This window comes from Lathamus discolor, chromosome 5, assembly GCF_037157495.1.
Source record: "Lathamus discolor isolate bLatDis1 chromosome 5, bLatDis1.hap1, whole genome shotgun sequence".
Taxonomy (NCBI): Eukaryota; Metazoa; Chordata; class Aves; order Psittaciformes; family Psittacidae; genus Lathamus; species Lathamus discolor.
The window spans coordinates 53,245,955-53,270,991 of NC_088888.1; the positions used below are offsets into that span (position 1 = coordinate 53,245,955).

Consider the following 25,037-nt stretch of genomic DNA (forward strand, 5'->3'; position numbering starts at 1 on the left):
TAGCGTTCACTGGTAATCTTGTTTCTTTAAATTCCCTACTTCCGTGGTATCTAAATGCTTGAGTTCCTTGTACTGTAGTATATTTATCAAGGGTTTTCCTATGGTGTGCAGAAGAAATAAAAAAATGATAATCACATATGATTTACGCAAATTCATACAATGACCCTCTGAAAGATTCAGCAAGTATGATGTTTAGTCATAGCTTTGATTCCTAGATTAAGTACTACTAAAATTTCCTTCTTAAGATGGTTGTCTAGGTTGAATGAGTTTAGTATGAAAAAGGCAAGATCCATTAAGTCAGCTAACTGTTGCAATTAAACTGGCCAGACCAATTGTCTTGGATTTTCTTAAAAAAAACCATGTTGACATAACATCTGAGGAAAACACATAAGATCACCTTAGTACTGATCATCAATATAAGGAGAATACACTAACAACAAGTTAATATGAAATAAGAATAGTTTCATATTTTTTCTTTTTAAAGCCTGTCTAAAAAATAAAACTCAAAGCAAAGATTCAAATCGAAGAACTAGTACAAATCAAAGACACAGGTGTGTCATATTCGGTGCGTTATAGATGAAACTGGTGTTACACCTTACAGGTAACTTTCTATCATTAAGTGGTTGCTCTACAATAAAAATTATGATGGTTATTTTCTTTTTTTTTAAGATCATCCAGCGCAGCAATAATTTATCAAACTTTCAAAAGTGAGATTTCAGCTTTATGGCTACTTAAACAAACATTATTTCAAAATTTGGAAGAAAAGTTTGGCACAGAAAATGGTAATTAATGTTTAAACCGCTATCTTAGGGAGCATTTTTCATCATTTCTCCATATCAACATGGAACTCTTCAGAACAGCCAGCTGGTAATTTCTCACCTTAAAGGCATGCCCTACTGGGAAACTAATTCAACATCACTGTGTTTGGTAGCAGGAAGATGGGAATAATTTGTAGAAAAGGATTTCAGGATACAAAGTATGGCTGTGACCTTCAGATAGGTGACAAGTTACTGAAAATAAACACCTAGTTTCTGTATACTTATCCAAGTGGATACTTGGATACGAAAACAAATAGAGGTGAGGTTTCTTGGTGAAATTATAGTCACATACCTATCAAACCCAAAAAGCATCTTTTTTTATAAGGTACAGTAATTAGATGTATCATTGGTACTCCAGCATCTCCAACAGTATCAGGGCTGTAACCCTTTTGTAAGAGAATAACCAGAATAATAGATTAAAATAAGAGATTGCAGTTCAAGTTCCACAAATTCTAAAAAAGTAAAATTTCATAAAACTAGATGTGCAAGAAGCAATGTTTAAAGAGAAGAATCAAACAAAATGCACATTGCCTATAAGAAATCATTGACTAATTTTTCCAAGACTATAGCAAGGCTGAAATAGTGGATGGAATTTAAATCAGAACCATACTTTTGTTGTTAGACCCTTTGAAGTGTCATTCAGGAAATACTCTCTTTGCTTTTTAAAACAGTGACACACAGCACTGCAGGAGTGCCTGGAAGAAAGCCTTGATTCTTTCTGCAAAATGTCCAGCAGAAGAACAGGACGTTTGCGTGAACTGCAAGAGGCACAGTTGATACTAGAATAACATTGGGAAGAATCATATAAATTATAGAATCATAGAATAGTTAGGGTTGGAAAGGACCTCAAGATCATCTAGTTCCAACCCCCCTGCCATGGGCAGGGACACCTCTTGCTAAACCATCCCATACAAGGCTTCATCCAACCTGGCCTTGAACACTGCCAGGGATGGAGCACTCACAACCTCCCTGGGCAACCCATTCCAGTGTCTCACGACCCTAACAGGAAAGAATTTCCTCCTTATGTCCAATTTAAACTTCCCCTGTTTAAGTTTTAACCCGTTACCCCTTGTCCTGTCACTACAGTCCCTAATGAAGAGTCCCTCCCCAGCATCCCTATAGGCCCCCTTCAGGTACTGGAAGGCTGCTATGAGGTCTCCACGCAGCCTTCTCTTCTCCAGGCTGAACAGCCCCAACTTCCTCAGCCTGTCTTCATACGGGAGGTGCTCCAGTCCCCTGATCATCCTCGTGGCCCTCCTCTGGACTTGTTCCAGCAGTTCCATGTCCTTTTTATGTTGAGGACACTAGAACTGCACACAGTACTCCAGGTGAGGTCTCACAAGAGCAGAGTATTTTTATAAATAATTTTATTATTTTATTTATAATTTTTATAAATTATAAGATCACTCTTCTTCTCAAAACCAGCTTTATTTTTAAATGACAGTTTTTGTCTCCACTGCGGAATATGCTGCTGGTAGGTAATGTAATGTTAACCCAGGATGAACTCACAAGATTCTGGTTTTAAATGCCCTGAGACTATCTGAGTTCATTTACTGTTCACTTACTCTTAAGTAATAATACCGATAAAACCGTTTCAATTTCTTCCTTTAATTCTGAAATTATGGTCTGCTTGATATTTCCTTGGTGTCTCTGCTGCCTTTTGAGATGTTAGTGTTTATAAACTGTGTTAATATTTCTGAGATATTTGATTCATTTTCACTGGCGGTGTGCTATGTTTGTTGCATACTCTTCAATTATCTCTTTTTCTCCTCTTTAATCTGCCAGATCCAACATTATGCTAATTATCCCCTGGTTATATTTCCAAATAATCATGTTTCCAGGCTTCTGTTTTCAAGTTTGTAACCATAGCAGAAACAGATTTTTATGGATTTTAATAAGTGAAGTTTCCCTAGAACTCCTGAAATGAAATACTGAGACTCCACCTCTTTAGTATATTTTTCTTTCAACTCCTTAAGTATATTTTAAGTTGAAAAAAGAAAAAAAAGGTCCCTAAATAAATGCTCTGAGGGAAACTCTTACACAGAGATACATTAAGAGATACTAAGGCCCACGTCGACATTTCAAGGAAATTGTTTGTACAGTGATATTAACCTGAAGTTGTATTTTGAAGTAACTCCCCATACTGTAATCCAGATGGCCTTTTCACTAATCACGGAGCTAATTCTGTGTATGAATCACAAACTGAACTTCCTGTCAGCTTTTCCCCATCCTTTAATTATTAGCATTTATGAAAAATACTGCAGCTATGATTTGAAGGCCTGATATACTCTAGACTAATCATAGAAGCTAGATAAAATGCAGGCAGCTACAGTCTAAGCTTTTCCAAACTACATACTTATCTGACTTGGAAGAGGTTAGCGGGCCTGCACTGAAAGATGCCAGGTACTGCCAATTCACTTTGTAGTATAGGTTGAGGAGTATCCTGAGAAATTTATCTCAATCCTGTTTTGAGTTGATTAGCTCTCACAGAGATGACACAGGATGCCAATCAATGCAGTCTTTACTGTTCAAATCAGCAAAACTATTCATGCATCACTGAAACTAAATCCTAAAGAATAAGCAGTATCATGAAGGACTTTGTAGGTATGGGCCTTTAGGTTTTCTGGCTTGGTTAACACAAAGATTTTTAAATTTCTGTTTACATTTCTATAATTAAACACAGCATCACAGAATAAAACATCTTCCCTTTTTCCTCTCAATGAATAAACTGATTCAAACATTATAAAAAAAATAAATAAAAAAATGCTTACACTCATGTATTTAATCTTTAACTTGAGAACTTAATTACCATTTAATATACTTACCATTTGTACGTAGTGATCTGTCTTACAAGAGACAAGTTTGTCCAAGTCTTTACAGATCACATACATAGGTGGCACTGGCTAATTACTGATGATATGCCACTGCTGCAATACTAGTGTAAACCAGTGTTTTCCAATAGCATGACCAAATGCAATTTTCCATGTGAAACTGTCCAAGACGATATCACAGGACTATGCTACCCAATGCATGTATTGCAAAATCAGAATAAAGGTGGAAAGCTATCAAGGAGCAATATATGCAGCTGGTTTTATTGACTGAATACTGCATGAATGAACTGTCAGTTACACACATCCCTTTCTGTTGTCATTGTTATGCTTCTTCCAAGTATCATTCTCACTCCCCATAGTCTTACTTTTGTTCCTCACGTCCTATGAAGAGGAAGATGGGACACAAGCTAATTTTTTTCCCCTAAACCAAGCAAGACTTAGAAACTGGCATTAGGAACAAACAGGAGGAAAAGATGTAGGTAGAGAGATGCGGCTAATGATGGTTAACTTTCTAAAAGGACTACCTACCATACTGACTGCAATAATTTGGTGAATGCAATATGCCAGGTCAACAAAAATACAAAGCAGAAGAGAATACTCAAACAGGGGATTTAGCTGTGCCTATCAGCTGTAAAATGTGTTAGCTAAAAATATTCATATGTTTTCAGTCAAGAGAAGTCCCCCTCAAGTTGTCAAATCTTAAGCAAAAGAAATGACATGAGCTGAATTTCAGTAGCCACCTGACAGCAGTCTCCAGCTGAAGAGGAGTTTATACATCTTATTTTCACTTTTCATTGATCAGTTTTGACAAAGTCTGTATACGGTCTCAAACCTGCACTGGGCAAGAATATTTTTAAAACAGTAAATTCAAAATTATAAGGAAGAAAAATTGCTCCTGGCAAGTTGAAAATCCCTCAAGGCACAGAGAGAATGAAGCTGGCAGGCAGCGGCATTCGCTCATTTGTAGCCAAAATTTCTAAATTCCTTCTTAGCCAGAGCACTACATACAGATTTTCCTTCTCCCACCAGGGTTAATTCCTAGCCCCACAGAGAGATAAATGACTAAACCTGCATTTTAATAGCTTCTTTCAAAAGCTTTGCTTTGTAAGGACTGTTTCAGCAGTTTTTGGTGGTAATATAAAACAATGCTGTGATTAACAACCATTTTATAACTCGGGTAATTGACCACAAATCAGGGAAATGTCATAATGTGACAACAAAACAGTCTCACCTCCCTCACAGACCAACCTGGATTTTTGGAGTGGTATATTATTTGTGTGGCTTATGGGTCTTCATTAACTTACTACCTGTAATGCCAACAGAAATTTTTAACTGATGATTACTTCTGTCTGTCTACCACATCTTTACAGAGCACCCATCATCTGTCCTGCACTTCCAGTTCAGACTGAGCAGGGTGGCTTAATAAGAATCATGAGAAAATACCTTTCTATTAGACACTCAGCTCCCACTTCCTGTTATCAAAACATCAAGACATCCAGAAGGGATTATGTCCATAATACCAATAATGTCAACGCTCTGAGCAAAACCAGGATGGGGGGAAAAAAAAGAAAAGAAAAGAAATCTAAGAAATCTCTTTGGTTTTTATTCTTCTGCATCAGCATTCTGGGCACAACGTTAACTGATCTCTGTGAGTCAAGCTGTGGAGCACAGCAACGTTTTATTATATGCAAAAAGGTGTACTGTGAAAAGTTCAGAGTGTTTGTCTGTATGAAGCACTCTAAATCTAAGAGATATCAGAGAGCATTAAGAAAGCTCCATCTCATTACCTTTCAGTATGCTGCAGGAGCATAGACAAAGATCTAATATGTCATTTTAAGCACTGCTCTCTGCTTGCATTAGGATTGCTTTATGAATCTTTAGATTGTTTAGACCTTCACTTCTGAAATATGAAACTGGTATGAACTTAAATAGCATAAAATCAGGGGATAACATACTTTTTTTAAAAATCACTGAAGTAATGTCTTATTGAGACTGTAATACATCTTAAGAGTTTTTCCTCTCTAAATTGGACAGTCTTGTGGGCGCATGGAATTCACATATATATAAGTAAAGCTACTATTTTATTTTGTCCTTGAAAATAGGCATCGTATTATGTGGAACACATGATTACTCCATTGAAACTGCCTGGGGAGCACATAAAACTATGGACTTTGTGGTTTCCAGTCTGCTCAGATGAACACTGTGGCAGGGAAGAAGCAGTACGGCCATTATAGTGTTTCCTATACACTAGTGATGGCTCACCACAGCAGTCTGCACTCCAGAAAGGGGCACTAATGGCATCCTTATTCATTCTACTTCAGCTATGCTACTTCAATTGCACACTGGCCTCCCCTCATAGCTTTGTGATTTTATGTAACATATATACTGAAACATTCCACTCCAGCCCTGAATCTGTACTGAATCTGGCAGTAAAGAGTCGCTATAAACACCCTAAAAAATACATTCAAGATATACTAGTAACTGCAGGCATGTTTTTTTTCCTGAGAGCTGCTACAAGAAAATAGTGATGTTTTTAACTGTTAAACAGTATATGACAAAGAAGAGTAATTAATGACCTTATGAAACATTATGCTTTATGACGTTATTAAACATTATGTTTACTTTTTAACTAGTTTTGCAACTGGAAACCCTAGAGCTGCCAAAACTAAATTAAAGTGTAGTCATAGCCAAAAGACGACTCTGCTGTATGGATCTCTTCCTTCATGCAGTATATTTTTTGTAATGCATCTCCCAGGAGGCCATGAAAATTCTGTATGTTAAAATCTGAAAGACTGGGCTCTGTTATAAAAATCTGTCTGGTTTCTAACAAAAAGTATTTTAACTACTCTGACATGACAGGGAAGCTTCAGGCATCATCTCTGTGACAGGCAGTTTAAATCTGAAGCTTGAATATTTACCATGTGTGGTTCTTCTAGTTCTGATGCATGAAACTTTATTCTTTTTCCATTATTTTTCCCCCAAAATCTACAGTGACTGGACACAAGCTTCTAAAAATATGCACAACAAAATTTCAAACTACAAAAGGAAGTGGATTACAGTGCACTCATTTGAAATAAACTACAAAGTTTTCAACTTGAACTTATTCTGACTAGGCTAATCAAAGTATTACTTAGTATTTGGATGAATACACTTTCAAAATAGTTGTACAGAGTACTTAGTTGATCCTTCTCTCAGACTTTACCACTGGCACAAACACTGAAAGCTCATAAGCTGCTTTCTTCATTATATGCAAAAACAAAGCAATTAAAGCAGTAACGTTTATCATTTTTCACAAAGGCAGATGTGTGAAACTCAGTGTTGGTCTACTTGAGAAAAGATAATTGTATCATGCTTATTTCCCCTCAGGTTTCATTGAAATGAATTATTTTTTTCAATTTCTTTCTGAGTGCTGTGGAGAAAGAGGTGTTGAGTACTGCTAAACAGATGCTTCATTAGTGCTGCAATAAGTGTTTTCTTGGAGGACCTATAAAACAATCTGTCTGGATAAAGATGCAAGTAATAAACTGCTTTTGGTTGCAATGATCAGATCATTGAATCATAGAACAGATGTCTGTCCAAAGATCATTTTTCTCCTTCTGACCAACAGTCATTCCTCGCTGATGTTTGCCTAAGCTGTTTTCAAAGATTTTCAAAGGTCGAATCTACCTAATCTCTTCAGGAATCAATTCCAGTACTTCTGTATTTTAATTATAAGGAAGATTTTTCCTAATATATAATCTGTATCTGCATACTTGAGATATTTTAGTCCCATCTTCTTTGGAAAAACCTTGACATAACTGAAGAATAATAAATTGCCTCTTTTTCAATTTACAAATGTAAAGTATTTCAATCTTCCTCCTCATATCTCCTTCTCTAGATCTCCAGTCAGTCTTCACAATGTCTTTGTGACTCTCTGCCAACCACCTCAGCCTCATGTTCAGTGCCCAGGACTGTAGCTGGTAACTTAGCTAAAGCACTAAAAACCCTGAACAGAGTAGAAGGATTGTTCCATGTGTTTTGGAAAACCATGCTCCTATTCCTGCATTCCTGTGATATACCCTTTTTCCACCTTGACCCAGCACATGAGCCATGCTTCTCTTTAGTCTCTTTCTAGAGAATATAGCACTGCATCCTGCATTTCTGCAGCTGATTAGTCATGTGTGCGTGAAACACTTCATATATGTCTATACTGATTACTGTCCTGTCTGCTCACACTATGGCATTCACCAATAATACTGTCATTCGTTGATGAGAAAACATTAAAGACATTATAAGCACAATCTGACCTGGATTATCAACTTCTACATTTCTACATCTCAGCAAACACATAGGGCTTTTTTCCCCCCAGTGGAAAATACTGAATAGAAATTAAAGATACTTTATTTTCACCAGGAAACCAAAGTATTTGGTTTGGAATTTATAAACTTCATTATTTGAGCTGTGTTTAGACATTTATTTATGCTTCAGGAACAAAGAAATATTTTGTGTGTGTGAAAAGAATGATTTTTCTCCAGAAACATGTTTTTAGTTTTACTTTTTGTTTTTTTTTAATTATTAAAAAAAACCAACAAACGCTTAGTAATTCCCTCCCGTTTGGCAAACATCTTAATTCTATCTTCCCATGCTTCCCTTTTCTGGCACAATGCCCTAGGCATTCTGAAGAGATGTGGTATCTCTGACTGGAATTGCAAACCCTGCATCGGTACTCACAAGGATAAAACTTTAATGCTATGCTGGGTTTTGTACTAATTTTCTGCTAGAGTATTCAGCAAATCAGAACTGGTATTTCCATCCCCCTCTCCTCCCAGCTTACTCTTGCCTTTATGGTACTTAGCAAGAGAAGACCAAGGCGTCACCATCCTCACCCTCCCTGTCCAGGAAACATGGGGGAACAGCATTCCTGCATAATGCCTGACCCAAATCAGGAGAATCTTTTTCACTGATACATTGTTCAGTTTCATATCAGATGACGAATTATAGTTTTTTCCTACTGATACAGCATCTTCACACTGGAAGCATAGCAGTCTCACAATGGTTTTCCTCTATTTAATGGGCCTGAATGTCATTTACTGCACATACCTTTAACATCATTTTCTAACATCTTGGCTTCGTTAAGGACCCTGAGGCTTTTCTGAAGAGAGCTCTTGGCGCTGTCCTTCAATGATCCTTGAGGATCAGATGTCTGTAGACAAACAAGCAGTGTCATACATACAGGAAAGTCTGAAGTTGTAAAAGATATATGAAGATGATCTAACTGAACAGTCATCAAAGTTTTAAGTGAATGTCAGTGTTCTTTGAATTATATCCCATTGTCATTATACTGGTCAACAAGACACACAAAAAAAATCTCTATTTAATATCCTTTTATTTTTATGTGCAGCCAGATCTCCTTTGTAATACCAGTGATGACTTTAAGAAAAAGAGAAAATGTTCACAGTGTTAAAGAAACAGGTTTGACTCTAGGAGCAAAACTTTGACTCTAGGTCCAAAACAAAGAAAGATATTTCAACTTAAACATAAGTTTTCCCCTTCAGCTATTGACACAACATTATGTAATACAGTATTCCTCCCTAACAGCAGCTACAGCACCTTTAGAAGCCAGACTGGATTTGATGATCCAGATTCTAATACCGACAATAGAGATTCATTTGTGGTTAAATTCAGTAACTGTAACTGTCAGGTTAGTAAAGAAAATATTATATAGAAGAAATGAATGAGTTTAAGAAGAAGGGCAAACTGCCGTTAATCTGAAAAAGTGTTACTACTAAATAACCATCCTTCATTATATCACGCTACTTAAATGTCTTTCTTATGAAAAACATCCATCTTTATATTCAGTGCAGGGATTAATAGATAGAATGATTTTTTCTAAATTAGATTAGTATTTCAGTTGGTAGGAAATGCTCTAGGTTCTGAACCACTTACTGTTCAGTTTATAAGACTGAACTCAGGTCACACATCATACTGAGTACCTTTCTTTGAGAACACGCCAGACAGCCAGATAACATTCTATATTAGTCATGGGTCATAGCCTTGTAGCTGGTATGTAATTAAGCAGCAGCTACCTTTCATTTTCCAGGGCAGATTCATATACTAAAAAATTAACTGTGTGTCAATTAAATGACACAGTTATTATTGCTATTCATTATTTATATAATGAGCAAGCCCAGAGGTGATATTTTGCATACCACTGAAGCTTTGTTGGTTTTCAGCTATATGGTGAAGTCCATATATTGGATGTGCCCATTACTTTTTGTTTGAGGGAATGTTTTGGATACTTTTGAAATTCAGAACCAAATTTTTGTCACAGGATATCTTACAGCGTATGTTGCTATGTCACAGGGACATAGCTATTAAAGATTCCTTGTATTCATACAGGATGTATGTTTAGCTTTCACCACAGGCTAAGTGATTTTAAGAAGTAATGCCAGTAAGACTGCCATATGTCCAAGCTCACCTGAAATATGTGTACACAAAATCCTTTCAACATCAACAAAAACTATACATTCGAAAGATGAACAAAATTAGTTTTTTGTAGATTATCATGTAACACAAGTAGCATTGGTAGCAGAAAAATACATACAAATGCAGGGGAAAAAGAAAAAAAATAAAATAGGCCATCCAATTGAGCAGAAGAACGTTCCTGAAGGAAGAATGTTTGACCAGATTTTGTGGCAGATGCACCTGTCAAATCAGATAACCGTTTGATAATTGTCTTCCCATTAGCAACAGAACCCAGGGTATGACCACTCTGTGACCACGGACTTCAGAAATAAAGACTACTATTCTTAAATAACTAGGAATGGTTGACTGGCAGCTTATATGCAATAAAATTATACGGAAAGCCAGGTTTGCAATACAAAACCAAGAAGTTAATCAAATCAGGGACAATAATAAGGCATGTACTGACAATTAGTCAGAAACAGATTTCAACACAAAGTTAATACTAGAAGAGCCCCTTCAGAGACAAATACACTTGTACTGATTAAAAGCTATATCTTATATTTATTTTAAAATAATTCTGAAAGGGAGGATTAATCAAGACATCTGATGTAAAACATACTTATTTTGCTAGCTTGTCTTGTAGCTCATGAGAAAATGTGTTATGATGAAGGCAATAATAAAAAACCCAGACATATTCTGGCTTTGTGTGAGGTGAGTTTTTGTGCTTGTGGCAAGCCCAGATCATGATGAACCCCTTTATGATTTAATAAGGCTGACAGCCAAGGGTCTCTGATATTATTTTCTAAATTGGGACACCCGCTGTAGAAAAACCCCAACCAACCAACCAAAACCCCCCAAAAATCCCTGTGATTCAAGATAAATTGAAAAATTGCAGGATCCCAGGAATTTCGTTTGTTCTACTTCTGCCTCTTCCAGAGCATCCGTAACTCTTCCTGTGCCCTCCTTCACATTCCCTTCCCTCCCAACTCTGTGCAGCTTGACTGCTTGTAGCATCCTGTGGCAGATCTCATTATGTAACAATGCAATCATCTCAATGGTGGTTTAGAGGTATAAGTGCTACAATAATATTAAAATGCAAAATGCTGCCACTGAAACTATACATCATCCTTAATGGTCTGTTTTTTCCTATCCATGGAATGGGTTTGCAAAAATTTGAGCAAAGTTTAAGAGCAAAAGAAAAGCATCTAACAAATTACAGGAAAAGTCTATGATCTGATAATTAACAGATAACTTCAGGTAAGGAAAGAATTTAGGAAGAATATCCCCTCTGTCTTCCTTTTCCTGGTATTTGAATCAACCTTGAATTCTCTTTTTGCCAAACAGCCCAACTTCTGCAGTAGGGGTAGAAAGATTTCAGTTCAGCCTATAGCCTGGTGGGTTATGGCATTCTCCTGAGGGGTGGAGATCCCTTGAGATCTCCCAGGGATGACTGTGTGAATCACTGACTTACCACATTAACAGGGAAATATTCTACATCTGCAAGTTAGAATAACATCAGCCATTGTCACAGCATTGTGAAGACGCCCCCGATGGCACATGCTGGTCAGGGTCTGAACACACCAGGCTGAGAATTGCTGGGACTTTGCATTAAGGAATTTTTCCTGAGGATTCATGACTGGATGTAAACATGAAGTAGGCATCATGTTGTCCAAATCTGATGACATGGTTTTGGTCACAGGCACAGGTACAGCTCCAAGCATGAATATAAATGCACTGGTACGGTTTTGAACTTACTTGAACTTAGAGACACAGAAGGCATTTTACAGACCAAAGTGCTAATTCGCATCAGTTAAAAATAGCTCTGCCTTATCCTTAATTTCCCCCCCCCCCCAAACACTTATATTCTGAGAAGTTTTTGCCTATGCCAGAGTTAGAGCTACTTTCATTTTTAGCAGTCCTGAAGATGGATAAGCATTCTGAAGTACCAATATGTTACAAATGATTTGCGCCTCAGGACAACCTCACAAGGAGGATGGCTAGGCAGCTTTATGCCATTACCACATAAGGAAACCTAGACACCCAACATAACTGCGGGGGTACCACTACAAAGAAAGTCAAAAGCAAAGAAGGAGTTATTTAGGACATAACATATCCCCTGTGGTTCCAGTTACTACCCTATAAGGCCTCTCTAAAATGCCTAAGAATAATCACATTTTTCCAAGATGTATTGCAAAGGATCAGGCACTTAAAGCTGGATCTGTTAACATGACTCTACTTTTCAGTCAGTTACTGCCTTGACTAAGTAATGGGATGTTGAAGCTGCTTGAATGCTAGACATTTCTCATCTGTCATAAATTTATTTTGCTTTTATACAGAAAATCAAATCCATCATAAAATGAGGAATTTTTCTATCATATCTTTAATACATTTTTTCCAGTCATTTATCAGGCTTCCTGTAATTACAATGGATTTAAGCATCTTTTTTGTTCTTGCTTTTAGCAACATTAGCTTAATCTGAAAATAAAATAATTTTCCCATTATGAACCAAAAATCAAAATTCCCCTGAGATATCACTAAGATTATTGTAAATTATTCATTCTAGTGACATACGGGGTGTAATCTAAAACTCAGTCCTTTCCCTACCATCTCTAGTTCATGCACCAGCTTGCTGCTGTTGGGAAACCTTCAATCCCCCTATACCCCAACATTTTAACTGGTCAATGGGAAAGGCTAGGCTCCTGGATACATGTGAGCTACATCACTTCTCTCCATTATCTGCCAGCATCTGGAGATCAGAGTCTTACAGAAGTCTGGCACCCAAAACTGCTCTCATATAGAAAATAACATGGGTCCGTCTTCCAAAACGAAGGCAAAACACATGGTGTCTGTCTCCTACACAAGGTCCTAAAAAGCACCCCCTCAGAAAAGAAGGGACACAGTATCTAGGGGCTTCTGAGTCTGAGGGAGCTCAAATCCACAAATGCTGCCTTCTAGGAGAGTGCTTGAACCACTGTGCTTCAGTCAGCCCTGAGTGAGGCTGTGCTCCCACTCTCATGCTGAAGCTCAGCTCCCACTCTCATGCTGGGGCTTGCAGAAAGAGGTGGCCTGGTTTACCCAGTTAGCAGTTGAGCTCTTCACTTACAACAAGCAAACGTACCACAGTCTTTGCATAAAAAAAAAAACAAAACATAATAATGAAATGATGACAGATCTTCACAATTAAGCCATTTTTTAAAAAGCTGGTAAAAAATTGTCACATGACCATTTACCAGATTTAAAAAATCTACCTTGCTTTGCAGCACTTTGATGGCAAACCACTGATTACTTCTACTCTCTATCAAGCCAATTATGTTTAAAAAGCAGCAGCTCCCTCCTTTCTCTTCTTTATGAATCAGATTCCTGTTACACATATACAGCTCATTATAAAAATCAAGCTCCCGCTAATGAATACATGCAATGAAGATGCTTAAAACCCCACCTTAATAATATCTTAGTCTTCTTCTTTGCTATTCACTTTATTCACTGCTATTCTATTTCCATCATATTATCCATTTTCACCTCCACCCCTTTCAAATTATTTATCCATTTTCAATGGTATAATCTCCATCCGATATATACTCTTTTATAGCCATATCGTAATTGCTTGCTTTGTTTCTTGACTGCTCTATGTGTCTTTTTTTACTATTCAATCCTTGAAACAGCTTCCTGCCTTACTCACTGCAAGTCATCAAGGAGCAAAAGATAACTATCTGTATTACATCCTAATAAGAAGAAAAAAAAAATCCACAGCTCCTTATTTACTTCTGCACTGTAATTAGGAGTTCCAGTGAAATAAACAAGTATTTACAGAGCATACTAATGTGTGAAGTGAAATTTTTTCATCAAGAGAGAAATATAGTAATTAGTGTTCTTTGAAATAGAAGTTGACAATGTAAACAGCCTAAAAATGTTAATTTTTTTGTGCAGTGGCTAGATCATTTTATCCCTCTCCTAAATACAGACCTTTACAGGATGTGATTGCTTTTGCTGTTCTCATAATCCATTTGACTGAATCAGCTCTCTGCAAGCTACCTTTATTCATGCACAGGTGCTGTAACTACAAGTTGCTTTCAGTCATCTGTTTCTGCATCAAATATAGAGCCCCGCAATTTCACATTATATTGTCATTTCCTTGTGTGTCTGTGTGCCTTGTAAAATGCATGTCAGCTGCTCCCTGACCAACTTCTACCAATTAGCCATTAAGTCTTTCATATTTGACATAAAAAATAATTCTGGCTATGCTCAGAATGTTTTCTGCTCACAGTATCCACATTAAGGAACCAAGTTCCTCATTACTGCTCGGGCTGTCTTTACGTTATAATCCTATTAGCAGAAGTTCTCTCCACTTCCTTCAAAGATTTGCACGCAGTACCTCACAGTGAGGATAAGATTCCTCTTGAAAACCAGCAGAGTTCACAAAAGTAGCTGTATGGCTTCTAAGAATGAAAGTTCCCTCTCCCCTCCTACAATTCTCCATTTCTAGAATGCACACAGTTTACCGTACGTGCAAAGAAGTGTCCCTGCTCATTTTCATGGAACTGAAGGCTGAAGGGTTAATTAAGGTATGGAGTCCCTTAAATGTGTGCAAAACATTCCTTAGGTATAAACTAGCTTTACTTAGGATCAAATGACCTGCACTCCTGACTCAAAGCTGTTGGCTTGAGACACAGGCAGAAACTGAAATGTGGAAGACGGAGGGAGGAAGAATAGTAAACAAAAGAGGAAAGGAAAATAAGGAGCAGGAATTAGGAACAAATGGGGGTGTAGTCTGAAGGTCTATGTAGCTCTGACAGAGGCATAGCTTTCTGATCTCAACACAAGAATCTATGGTGGCAGGGGTCTCTATAAAGTCATAAGATGGCAAAACAGCTCCACAGAAAATCTAAGCCTTTTCCCACAATTTATTTATTTTTCTTACCGCTTGCATAGCTTCATTCGCAAGAGTCTTGGCTTCCTTGGCAACTTTTTCAGCTTCATCTATGTAATCCTTGATGTTAGTATAAGCATTGAAAGCAAGCGTGGCATTGAAAGAGAGGTTTTTGGCTTCAGCAAGGATTCTGTTGGTATGGGAAAAGTAAACACACCATTAAACCTGCTATCAGAGCTCGACAGAACATAGTATCCTACTTTTTCAAACCCAACAGCCTGTATTTCTCAGGCTATTTCTAAAGCATTTCTTTAGAGAGAAATGCTTCTCTTGAGATTTCAGGAGTTCTGGCATCATGTGCTTAATGGAATTAATTTTTTATCTGTGTAGAAAGACATAAAAAAGCAATGGTAGCTAAAAGAGGTTCTATGAGCTAAAAATGGAGCAGACACTGAGAAAAGATGCAGTGCTTAACAATATAATTCGGATAACATATATTCATAGTGTGGGTTTCTAGGTTATGTGCTGAGGCAGGCAACTCAATGAACTCTGCACTGAATGAACAAGGGGGATCATCACCAGCACACTTTAAAGTAGACTCTCTGAACACGTAATTTCTTGGTCTGGCTGCTAAGCACAGAAATGCCAGGTTTGGAGGAGATCTCATTGTCTAAATCCTACATATTAATTTTGCTGACCAAAATGAACATACACAATAATGCTTTATATTGAATGGGATGTTGTATTTACAGGAAACAATAAATTCTAAAAATAATAATTACATTACAAGGCAATTATAAACAACTAATATTCCCTGGTGAGTAGGCTGGAGCTGAGCTAAACCCCTTCCATGGGAACTTAAAGCCAGCAGGCTGAAGAAATCACTTTTCTTGAATTTTCTCTGCATGATATATTCAAATATTTTCTACAAAGGAGTACTGCACCTATGGAATTAGCCTGAAGACATCTAGCTCAGTATACATAATGTCTGATGCCTACAATGCTTTTCCTGAATAATGGGTAAATGGGCTACGATTCCCACTTGAACTGGACAAGAATGGATTTGAACTTGAATTTTTGCCTTTCTGGAAAGTCTCTGGCCATCAAGGTGTATAGAAATGTAAAGGAGGCAGAAATTACTCCTGCTGGACCTGTTCCAGCTTGTATAAAGTATTTAGTCATTGAGACAGTGTGTGTGGAAGAAAGAGAAATTCATTCTCTAACCTGGTAATTAATCTATTCTCTGGGGAACTGGGACAGCTGGGCTTTAATCTTTGCTTCACTGAGTAGTTAATGATTTCTACAAAATGCAACAGGAAAGACAAAGGGGACGGAAGGTATGCTCCCTGGACTCCACATGTAGTTAATAAAGGGAAAGAGATTCCCTTTAGGCTACTGCAGAAACAGTATGACTGAGCTGCCTCTGCAACACTCCTGGAAAAGCATAGCTTCTTCCTCAAGTACAGATGGAGCTCATTAGGCTACAGTAAGTTTTTGTGATGCTCTGTTTGAGAAATGCACAGCCCAGAATAGCTATCTAACTAGTAGCTCAAGTACTATTTACAAATACAGTTTGTATCCACTCCGTCTAGGAGGGAACCAAACTAAATTTGCCAAATTTAGTAACGTTTACTCAAGCCTATACTAATACCTGCTTGTATACAGGAAAAAAAATTTTTTTCTAGGTTAAACTCGTGAACTGTTCCATGTTCTAAGTCTTCAGAGAATGTCCTCACTTTCAATCAGTATACTATTTGAAGCCTTGGGGGGTGGTTGGAGAGAAAGAAGTCTCCTTCAATTTCTCCTGTAAGGTGAAATTCTATTTTTCAGCAAATTTAGTATTAACTGAAAGACACTCAAGTGACAGTTGTGAAGATAGATTACTTTTGGATTCTTAAAACAGATTGAGACCCCATATTCCTGTAAAGTACAACTGATGTCAGTGCATGAAGTCAGCTTCCATTCTGATGGAGGATTATATCAGACCTTGGAATTTCTTTGTCTTTTGAAGTTATGTATCTGACCACATTATAAATTTTGATTTTGAAAAATTTATTTTTGGTTATGTTTTTATGACCTTGCTTTTGCATTTTTTATTGTATATCTTAAGAAATTAAGGCTGATGTCTGGATCAGATAGATGTATACACAGTACTGTTATACCACAGTGAATGCGACTTTAAACACTACCCTAAGGTCTTTCAGGCCAGCTTGTCAACTTGCATTAAGAAGCAACTGCACACACTCATAAAAACATCTATTTAGCATAGTTAAACACCTCTATCGCAAAATATGTCTTGCCAACATTTCATTAAGGAGGCAAAATATTGGGTTTTGACTACATGTTCTCTACTTCTTAGCTCTTCCATGCCAACTTTCCATGTATTTGGGTACTTATATCCAAACTCAGGACTGTGGTTGGATGTGATGTAAGTCATCTATTTTAGGCCAGGGGTGCATCTAATCAGACAGTTCACATACCATTTACAAAAGTTATGCTTTTCTAGAAACAGTGCCTTTCAAATCCTTTTTACTTAGGAAACCACAGCTAACATTATTTTACATACTTCTCAAAATGAAGTAAACTGAGTATCTATAGTACTATGACTACACTGTATATGAAGCCAGTAATTTTGCAAGTATCAGACACTTTATCAGAGGTAATACTTTGACTTTTCCTCAAAATTGCAGATTCTGGCAAGAAAAGAAAGTGTGTTAAGCACCTGCTCACGAGTTTTTGGGATACTGAAGTCTTCAGGTAGATATAAAAAATGTAAGCAGCAAAAAAGGAGCACATCATTGATGTTTTTTAAAAAAACCCTATTTTTTTATTCATGTTGTGCTTTTGAGAAAATAAAACTCTGAAGCTATGACGGGGACGGGTTCCAAAAGGCAGAACATCCGTGATCTATTTCTGGGTATTACTGTTGCAAATTACAATTACTATTTATGGCTTGCTTTCTTAAATTAAAAAAAATGCAATAAAACAAAAGACATCCCTCCAAGCCCCAACAAACCCCAAACAAACCAAACCCCTTCTTTTCTTCTATTCTTTCCATGAAACTATATTTATGATGAATAGAAAAGCACCATTATTTCCGAAACTGATATAAAGACCATTTCTGTGGTCATATAAACCCAGGGCATTGCAATTCTCATTTGTATTTAGGAATGTGATAGTGGTAAACAGAAACTGAAGATTCTATACTTAGATTTAAGCATTTTGGCCCATGACACTTACTGATTTTGGGAGAGTGTTTGAAGTCACTAGAGGGGTTATGATCTGTCACTACAGGGGATTTCTGACTGTAAGAAAAATTACTCCATGATAAGGGTCTCTTACTAAATGGTCATTTTAAGAATGAAAATACTGCTAATTTTTAACAAAAGTTTATGAAAACATATAGTGGGCTCTGTAAGATGAAGATAAAATTTCTTTCATATCAACACAGCAGTAAGCATATGGTAAGTTAAACCATGTTATGAGTTCATCTGAGGGCACTGTTTGCAGTTCATGCAGGCTATAAGCATAACAAGATACATGAAACAGTTTACAAGAGATACATACACAAATTAACCAACTGGATAGTTGTATACTTGTATAGAACACTGGTTATTTTTATAGTCCCAGTGACAGATGTCGAAGTCTAAAAACACCCTTCAGTTTTTGTCACGCAATTTAACAAACCTGCTTCATGATTTTATCATTACTGACAGACAGCTGCCTTACCCATCTAGTATTGCAGATGATTCATTCAGCTGGGCTGCGTGGTTCTCAGCTTGCAACACCTTTTCTGGAAGCATCTTGTCTTGAATTTCTTGTGATAAATCGTTTATTTTATCATTCAGCTGATCAGACATTGACTGTATGTTATCTGCAACACCTTCTACATACTGCAAATGGCAAAAGAAAGGCCTTTAATCAGCTGAATGCAGGCACTCTGCAGCCCTTCATATATATGCATTTATTTATTTATTTATTTATTCATTCCTTTTGAGGTATTACCTCATAACTTAACCCATGAAGACTTCAGGGAACTAATACGGAAACAATAAAGAAATGGTTGGACTGGAGAGCAGAGGGGAGACAAAACAATATTCCAAGAGTTACTTGCCTCTCGTGAGCATAGAAGAATATTTTATTTCACAATTAAGGAACTGCACAGTTTAAAAGCTTATAAACTCTAATTTGGATTTCTTTCCTAAATGTAGATGCATACATAGTTAGACTAAACTGTCATTATGCTCCACAATAATAACTAACCAATGACAGAATTTTCATGTTTCAGGACAGTTTGAGTGACCTCACTGTATTTTTCCTTATTATCTTAGTAAGAACTATACTTTTTTGGAAGACCTGCCTTTCCTGTTCCAATAAGCTGTCTCAAAGTGTTTCCTTTAATAATTCTCCATGAGGCATTTTTCCATTCATTATAACAAACTTCAATGCAAGCTGGAAGTATTTCCAGAACCAGTGATATTTCAAGGTGGGTTTGGGGTTTTTTTCCGTAGATGAGGTACTCATTGGAAAAACCCTTAAGGTACAATTTTCAAAAGTGTTATCATAGAATCATAGAATAGTTTGGGTTGGAAGGGACCTTCAGGATCATCTAGCTCCAGCTCTCCTGCAACTAGACCAGGTTGCTCGAAGCCCCATCCATCCTGGGCTTGAACAATTCCAGGGGTGGGGCATCCACAACTCTGGGAAAGCTGCGCCAGTGCCTCATATTGAAGAATTTTCCTAATACCTACTTTAAATCTATCCTCTTTCAGTTCAAGCCATCCCCCTTTGTCTTGTCACTACATGCCCTTGTAAAAAAGTTCATCTCCAGGTTATGTAAAATGAGAGTGCAGTCCTCTCCCTGACCTATCTAGACGTAAAATTGTTGCCACAGGCAACAGATTACTTCTCAAGAAGTTTCCTTCTGATATGCACACGGAGTTTTTGTGCAGATAAATCTACATCTAGTAGTTGCAGTGAGTTTGTGAATGGGTCTGCTCTACCTGCAATTCTAAAGATAGTCAGTACCACAATCAGAAGACCGTATTTATGAAAGAAGGCAGAGTCCATGGAAAATTATGAACTAGCTCTTCATGTAATCCAGTGATTCACTTGAACCTCAAAGTTAATCATTTTTATACACTAGATTAGCTTTTTAGCCATACAGCAATGGAAAAATGGTTTCTTCCAAATTAAATATTCCAACATTGATAAAGTGAAAGAAAAATCAGGTGTTACTTTAATTACCTATTTTGCTTCCATAATGATGCTTTGCTATACTAATTCTCAGATAAGGATGATAAAACACTCACCTCTATGGCTAAGCTGATTTCATTTGCAAGTTTGTTGGCTTCATTAAGGACATCATTCCCTTCCTGCAGGATCTTTTCAACGTCTTGTCTGCCGTCTTCTACAGCTTGCTTTTTCTTCTACAGAGTGTGTACACACAAACAGAAAGATGAGTTATTTACTTGAATGGGAGGCCAGTTCAAATACTAGCATCCCAATAGAAGACTGCATTTTGTCACCATGCCACAATACCTCTTCTGGAATTCTCTGAGCTTTCAGAGCAAAGGCAGTGACAACAGTAAAGCACATATAATGTATTTTTCCTTTGTCCTCAGGTCTCCAGCTCTGTGCCCATGTCTTACATGGTAGGCTTTTTGTTGTTTCTAATAGAGGCAACTGACTGTAGCACTACTGCAAAATGAATCAGAAAAGTTAGAAATCCTAATCTTTATGGAGATGTGCAAGTTCCCCATTTTGACAATTACCTTCTCTGGCTATCAAGGCAAAATTCATCAAAATATTCTGCTGCTTTCCTGTTTATCTCCACTGGTGTTTCACTAACTACTGAATATAAAATAAAAAATGATGGTTTGGAGCAAACTTATGATTCTTGATTTTCTACTTACTGAAAATACTGCGTATTTTCTGTAGTAAGAACGGATTTCTGAATAAGAAACTCAATTTCCTGTGCAAGATCCATTGAGTATCACAGATTAGTTTGACAGGAGACCATGGCGTTCTAGTGTTCAATGTGCTCTGATGGCTTCTTGGTCAAAACAGGGTCAAAATAAAGCAAAAAACCCCTCAAAACAATTGGTAAGCAGGTAAGTAGGCAGGACTGCTGGAAAGGATGCATGAAGGCGCTGTGATATTTGTGATGCAGAGAATATCGTACAAACTGATAAAGCAGGTAATTTCTCTGACATTTATCCATCCACCTTTGGGAAGAAAATGTGCAGAACAGAGATCACCTAAATTCTTTACAGCACTGTATTTCCTTAATTCAGTCAAGCCCACAAATCTCTGCTGAGAACTGAGGTCTCAGAACTCTGACCTCATCACTGTGCATGAGGCAAAAGCTCATTGAGATACAAAGAGTTGAAACATTTATCTTCATTAGGTTGACTTTGCTCTTTATGTCTTGGTTAAATGCTTGTTAATGTACAGTATAATATCCTCTTTAAGTCTCTGCAATTTAAATTAAAGTCCAAGCAGACCCCTCTGCTATGAGGGAGATCATTTATAACAGCTAGTAACTACAGAGGATAGAGTTTGATTTATTAGTCTGTAATATCGACATGCCCCTCTTCAGTCTTTTTCCCAGGGGTTGCGGAGGAAGATGAAAATGCAAATTTTCTATAAGCAGATCTATGACAACAAAGATTTTAACTGAATTCCTATTTAAATCTTGAGGACAGGATTTGAATTTTACATAATTATTTATACTGAGATGAATTTATTTTTCCCCAGAATAATAAATCCAATGCACCCTCCACTCAGTGTTTAAAAGCAGAGGATATTATTTTAGTAAAGCTGTGGAGTAATTCTACTTTTAAAAGTCAGTGCTTTCCTTCATTCTGAGGAGTACGTTACCTTTTAATTACATCAGATATAGTTATATTTTAATAATATTTTTGGTTTACATATATTTTTATTTCAAGATTTAATAATGTAAAATTTCCAACTTTGAACAGACTCCAAGTAATCATGGATACAATTTGTTAGCACTCACCTCTACCATGGTCATATTTTTTTTGTTGACTGCAGATAGACGATCAGCCTCCCAAATTTTACGTCTAGCTTCTCTTAGCAGATCTCGAGCATCATCTACTTTGGTGTGGTAGCTTGCTAGCTTGTCCTGGACCTCATTTTTGAGAACGTCATTTTTCTCACTGGGCTCACCAAATAAGCTCTTCACCTTGTCCAAAAGATCTTCTGCATTCCTGCAAAACATCACCACCCGCAAAGGCACTCAGTTCATATTTTCTACACTGAATAATCTGAATATTCTTAATAACATGGAAATGAAATGAACTTCTAAATTAAATCTCGAAGCAACATTCAAGAGAACACATACTTAATAAAGTGAAACAACAGTTGTTCTAAAGCCCTTTCCTAAAGAGGCTTTTAAGTGTCACTAAGGTCCAGTTTGGCCTGCCTATGGTCAGTTCCCTTAAAAGCCTTCTAAAAAGAAATGCATAAATGGAAATTGTATGCCGCCACTGGGCATAATTAAGATGAAGGATCTGAACTGGAGCCAAAGAAAGCCAAATTGGTAGCTTTGTGATTTTCTGAGATATTTTGGGGTTTTTTTTATCTTCACCTGCCCTGCCATTGGTTTTAATGGAAAAAATATTGCAACCTCTGAAGACAAAATATACATAAAAATGTTTAAGTATTAAAAAAAAAAAAAAATCCCAGTATTGATAGCTTGTCACAGAAGAAGTCTAGAAAGGCATTCAGAACTTCTCCCATACCTTTTCCATTATTTTTTGTATTAGCAGCTACTGTCCTAATTCTGGCAAATTTTGACACCCTTATTCTGCAATACTGGAGGAGCAGTATGAAGATGGATTTCCTTTTTATGACCTTGCCTCATAGCACAGTCCAAATTGCCTATCTGTCCAGCAGTCTACCTCAAAACTCACAGGTGCTCTAAAGATAGCGCTTCCATATCGACCTGTGTGCATTTTCCCCTCTGCTCTTTCTAATGAAGTACGATACAATAAATCTGCTCCATGTAATCCCTTGCTTTATGTACCAGAATTTCTGTGTGACTGGACTGCACCACATTTCTTGAAATGCTATCTTGTACATTTCAGCTGTGCTACGTTCTGGGTACCTTCCTAGAAAAAGAATAAAACTATATGAAATTCTTAAAGTGTTAGCAGAAACAATCACAGGTCTGGCCTAACACCTGGAATGCTGTACAATCTGGATCCTCAAAAAGAGTACAAGGCAATGAAAGAAAGATTAGAAACTGATGAGAAAGTTATTCTTAAACTGTACATATATGAGAGTTTAAATATGTTTAAATTGTCCTGTCTTGAGAAGGAATGAGGACTGTAAGATCATGAATGGAATGGATAAGGTGATCAACTATCCAATGTCTTTTAAAAATGAAAATACAGAAATGAAAATACCAGGAAACAATGTCAAAACATAGGAGGCATATATAAAAAAACTATGTGGCTGAGTTATGCAATTCATTCTTACAGGAAATTGGATGATAGAAGGTCACAGTGGCTCAAAAGCCATCAGACAAATTTATGGAAGAAAAAGTCACACAAAATTAAAGCTATTCGGCATGCTAAATAGAAAGACAGAATTCTGATTCACAGCATCCCTTGATAGCAACTCAGTGGCATCCGAAAAAATGTGTAGGAATGTTATAAAATATTGAAAGATTTATTTCATAATTATGAAAATCAGGGCCATTTAGGACAGAAACTGGTGTATTTTTAACATGCTCTTTTTAGAGAGAAATTATTGACTAATGTGCCATTTCAGTGCATTAAGGTAATCAGATGGCAGACTTGATTTGAAAAGTTTGAAGGAAAATAAATGAGGGAAAAAGCTGCACATGTAGGAGAAGTTTTGCCATCTATGAAAGCAAGAAAACTTTCCTTCGTTTATCTTCCTAATTTAACTTTTGAGAATTCACTTAAAACATAGGAAAGGTAAGAAGAATCCACTAGCTGTGGTCATTCTGTTCTAGGACAAAATTCTGAAAGCAGAATACAATCACCAACAGGAGACATCACAACAAAGAGCAGACATGATTAACTACTTCAAAGCGATCATGAGACTTGCAGAGATATTCAAAACTATTGCTAAATAATTCTGTAAGAATACATGTGAGCACAGTGATCCACACATATACAAACATTCAGAGTTTTAAAAATTATTAATTTTTTTATCCTTTTTGTGTGCAGAACAGATCCTATCCACTATCTTACTACATTATTTAAGAAGGTTTAAGTTATTTTTCTTTAATATATAGTATTTTGAAACAGATTTTCAGAAGACATTAGCTAAGGCCCTTTCCTTCCTGCTCTCTAAGCCACGGTGACTAATTTTTTGTCTGTTGAGTTCATTGCTAATATTTTGTGGATATCTGTGACTACCTGTAAAGAGGTGATCTTATCCTTAAGATAAACCATGCAACTTTGATGAAATCATAAATTCATAGAATGAATCTTAGAATCACAGAATAGTTAGGGTTGGAAACGACCTTAAGATCATCTAGTTCCAACCCCCCTGCCATGGGCAGGGCAGCCTCACACTAGACCACGTTGCTCAAGGCCCCATCCAACCTGGCCTTGAACACTGCCAGGGATGGAGCATTTACCACTTCTTTGGGCAACCTGTTCCACTGCCTTACCACTCTCACAGTAAAAAGAATCCTTCCTTATATTTAACCTAAGCATCTCCTATTTAAGTTTAAACCTATTACTCCTTGTCCTATCACTACTGATAGTAGTGACGAACTACTGATATTCCCTGATGAACAGCCCCTCTCCAGCATCCTTGTAGGCCCCCTTCAGATACTGCAAGGCTGCTATGAGGTCTCCATGCAGCCTTCTCCTCTTCAGGCTTAACAGCCCCAACTTTCTCAGCCTGTTTTCATACAGGAGGTGCTCCAGCCCCCTTATCCTTGTGGCCCTCTCTGGACTTGCTCCAACAGCTCCATATCCTTCTTATGTTGAGGATGACAGAACTGCACACAGTACTCCGAATGGGGTCTCAAATCGGCAAGTATACTCACATATTTCTTAGTATAAAATA

At 37.1% G+C, this 25,037-nt stretch overlaps 1 protein-coding gene across 7 annotated transcripts in view; it reads right to left on the bottom strand.

The window, feature by feature from the left end:
- LAMA2 (laminin subunit alpha 2) overlaps positions 1 to 25,037 on the bottom strand; it is a 377,741-nt gene that overhangs the window by 54,654 nt on the left and 298,050 nt on the right. For all 7 annotated transcript variants that reach the window (XM_065680918.1, XM_065680917.1, XM_065680915.1 and 4 more), the window contains 5 exons: positions 21,982 to 22,192; positions 20,273 to 20,389; positions 18,690 to 18,853; positions 15,012 to 15,150; positions 8,729 to 8,831 (listed from right to left, as the gene is read on the bottom strand). In XM_065680918.1, coding sequence (XP_065536990.1) covers positions 8,729 to 8,831; positions 15,012 to 15,150; positions 18,690 to 18,853; positions 20,273 to 20,389; positions 21,982 to 22,192 — 734 coding nt within the window. The remainder of the gene's footprint in view (positions 1 to 8,728; positions 8,832 to 15,011; positions 15,151 to 18,689; positions 18,854 to 20,272; positions 20,390 to 21,981; positions 22,193 to 25,037) is intronic.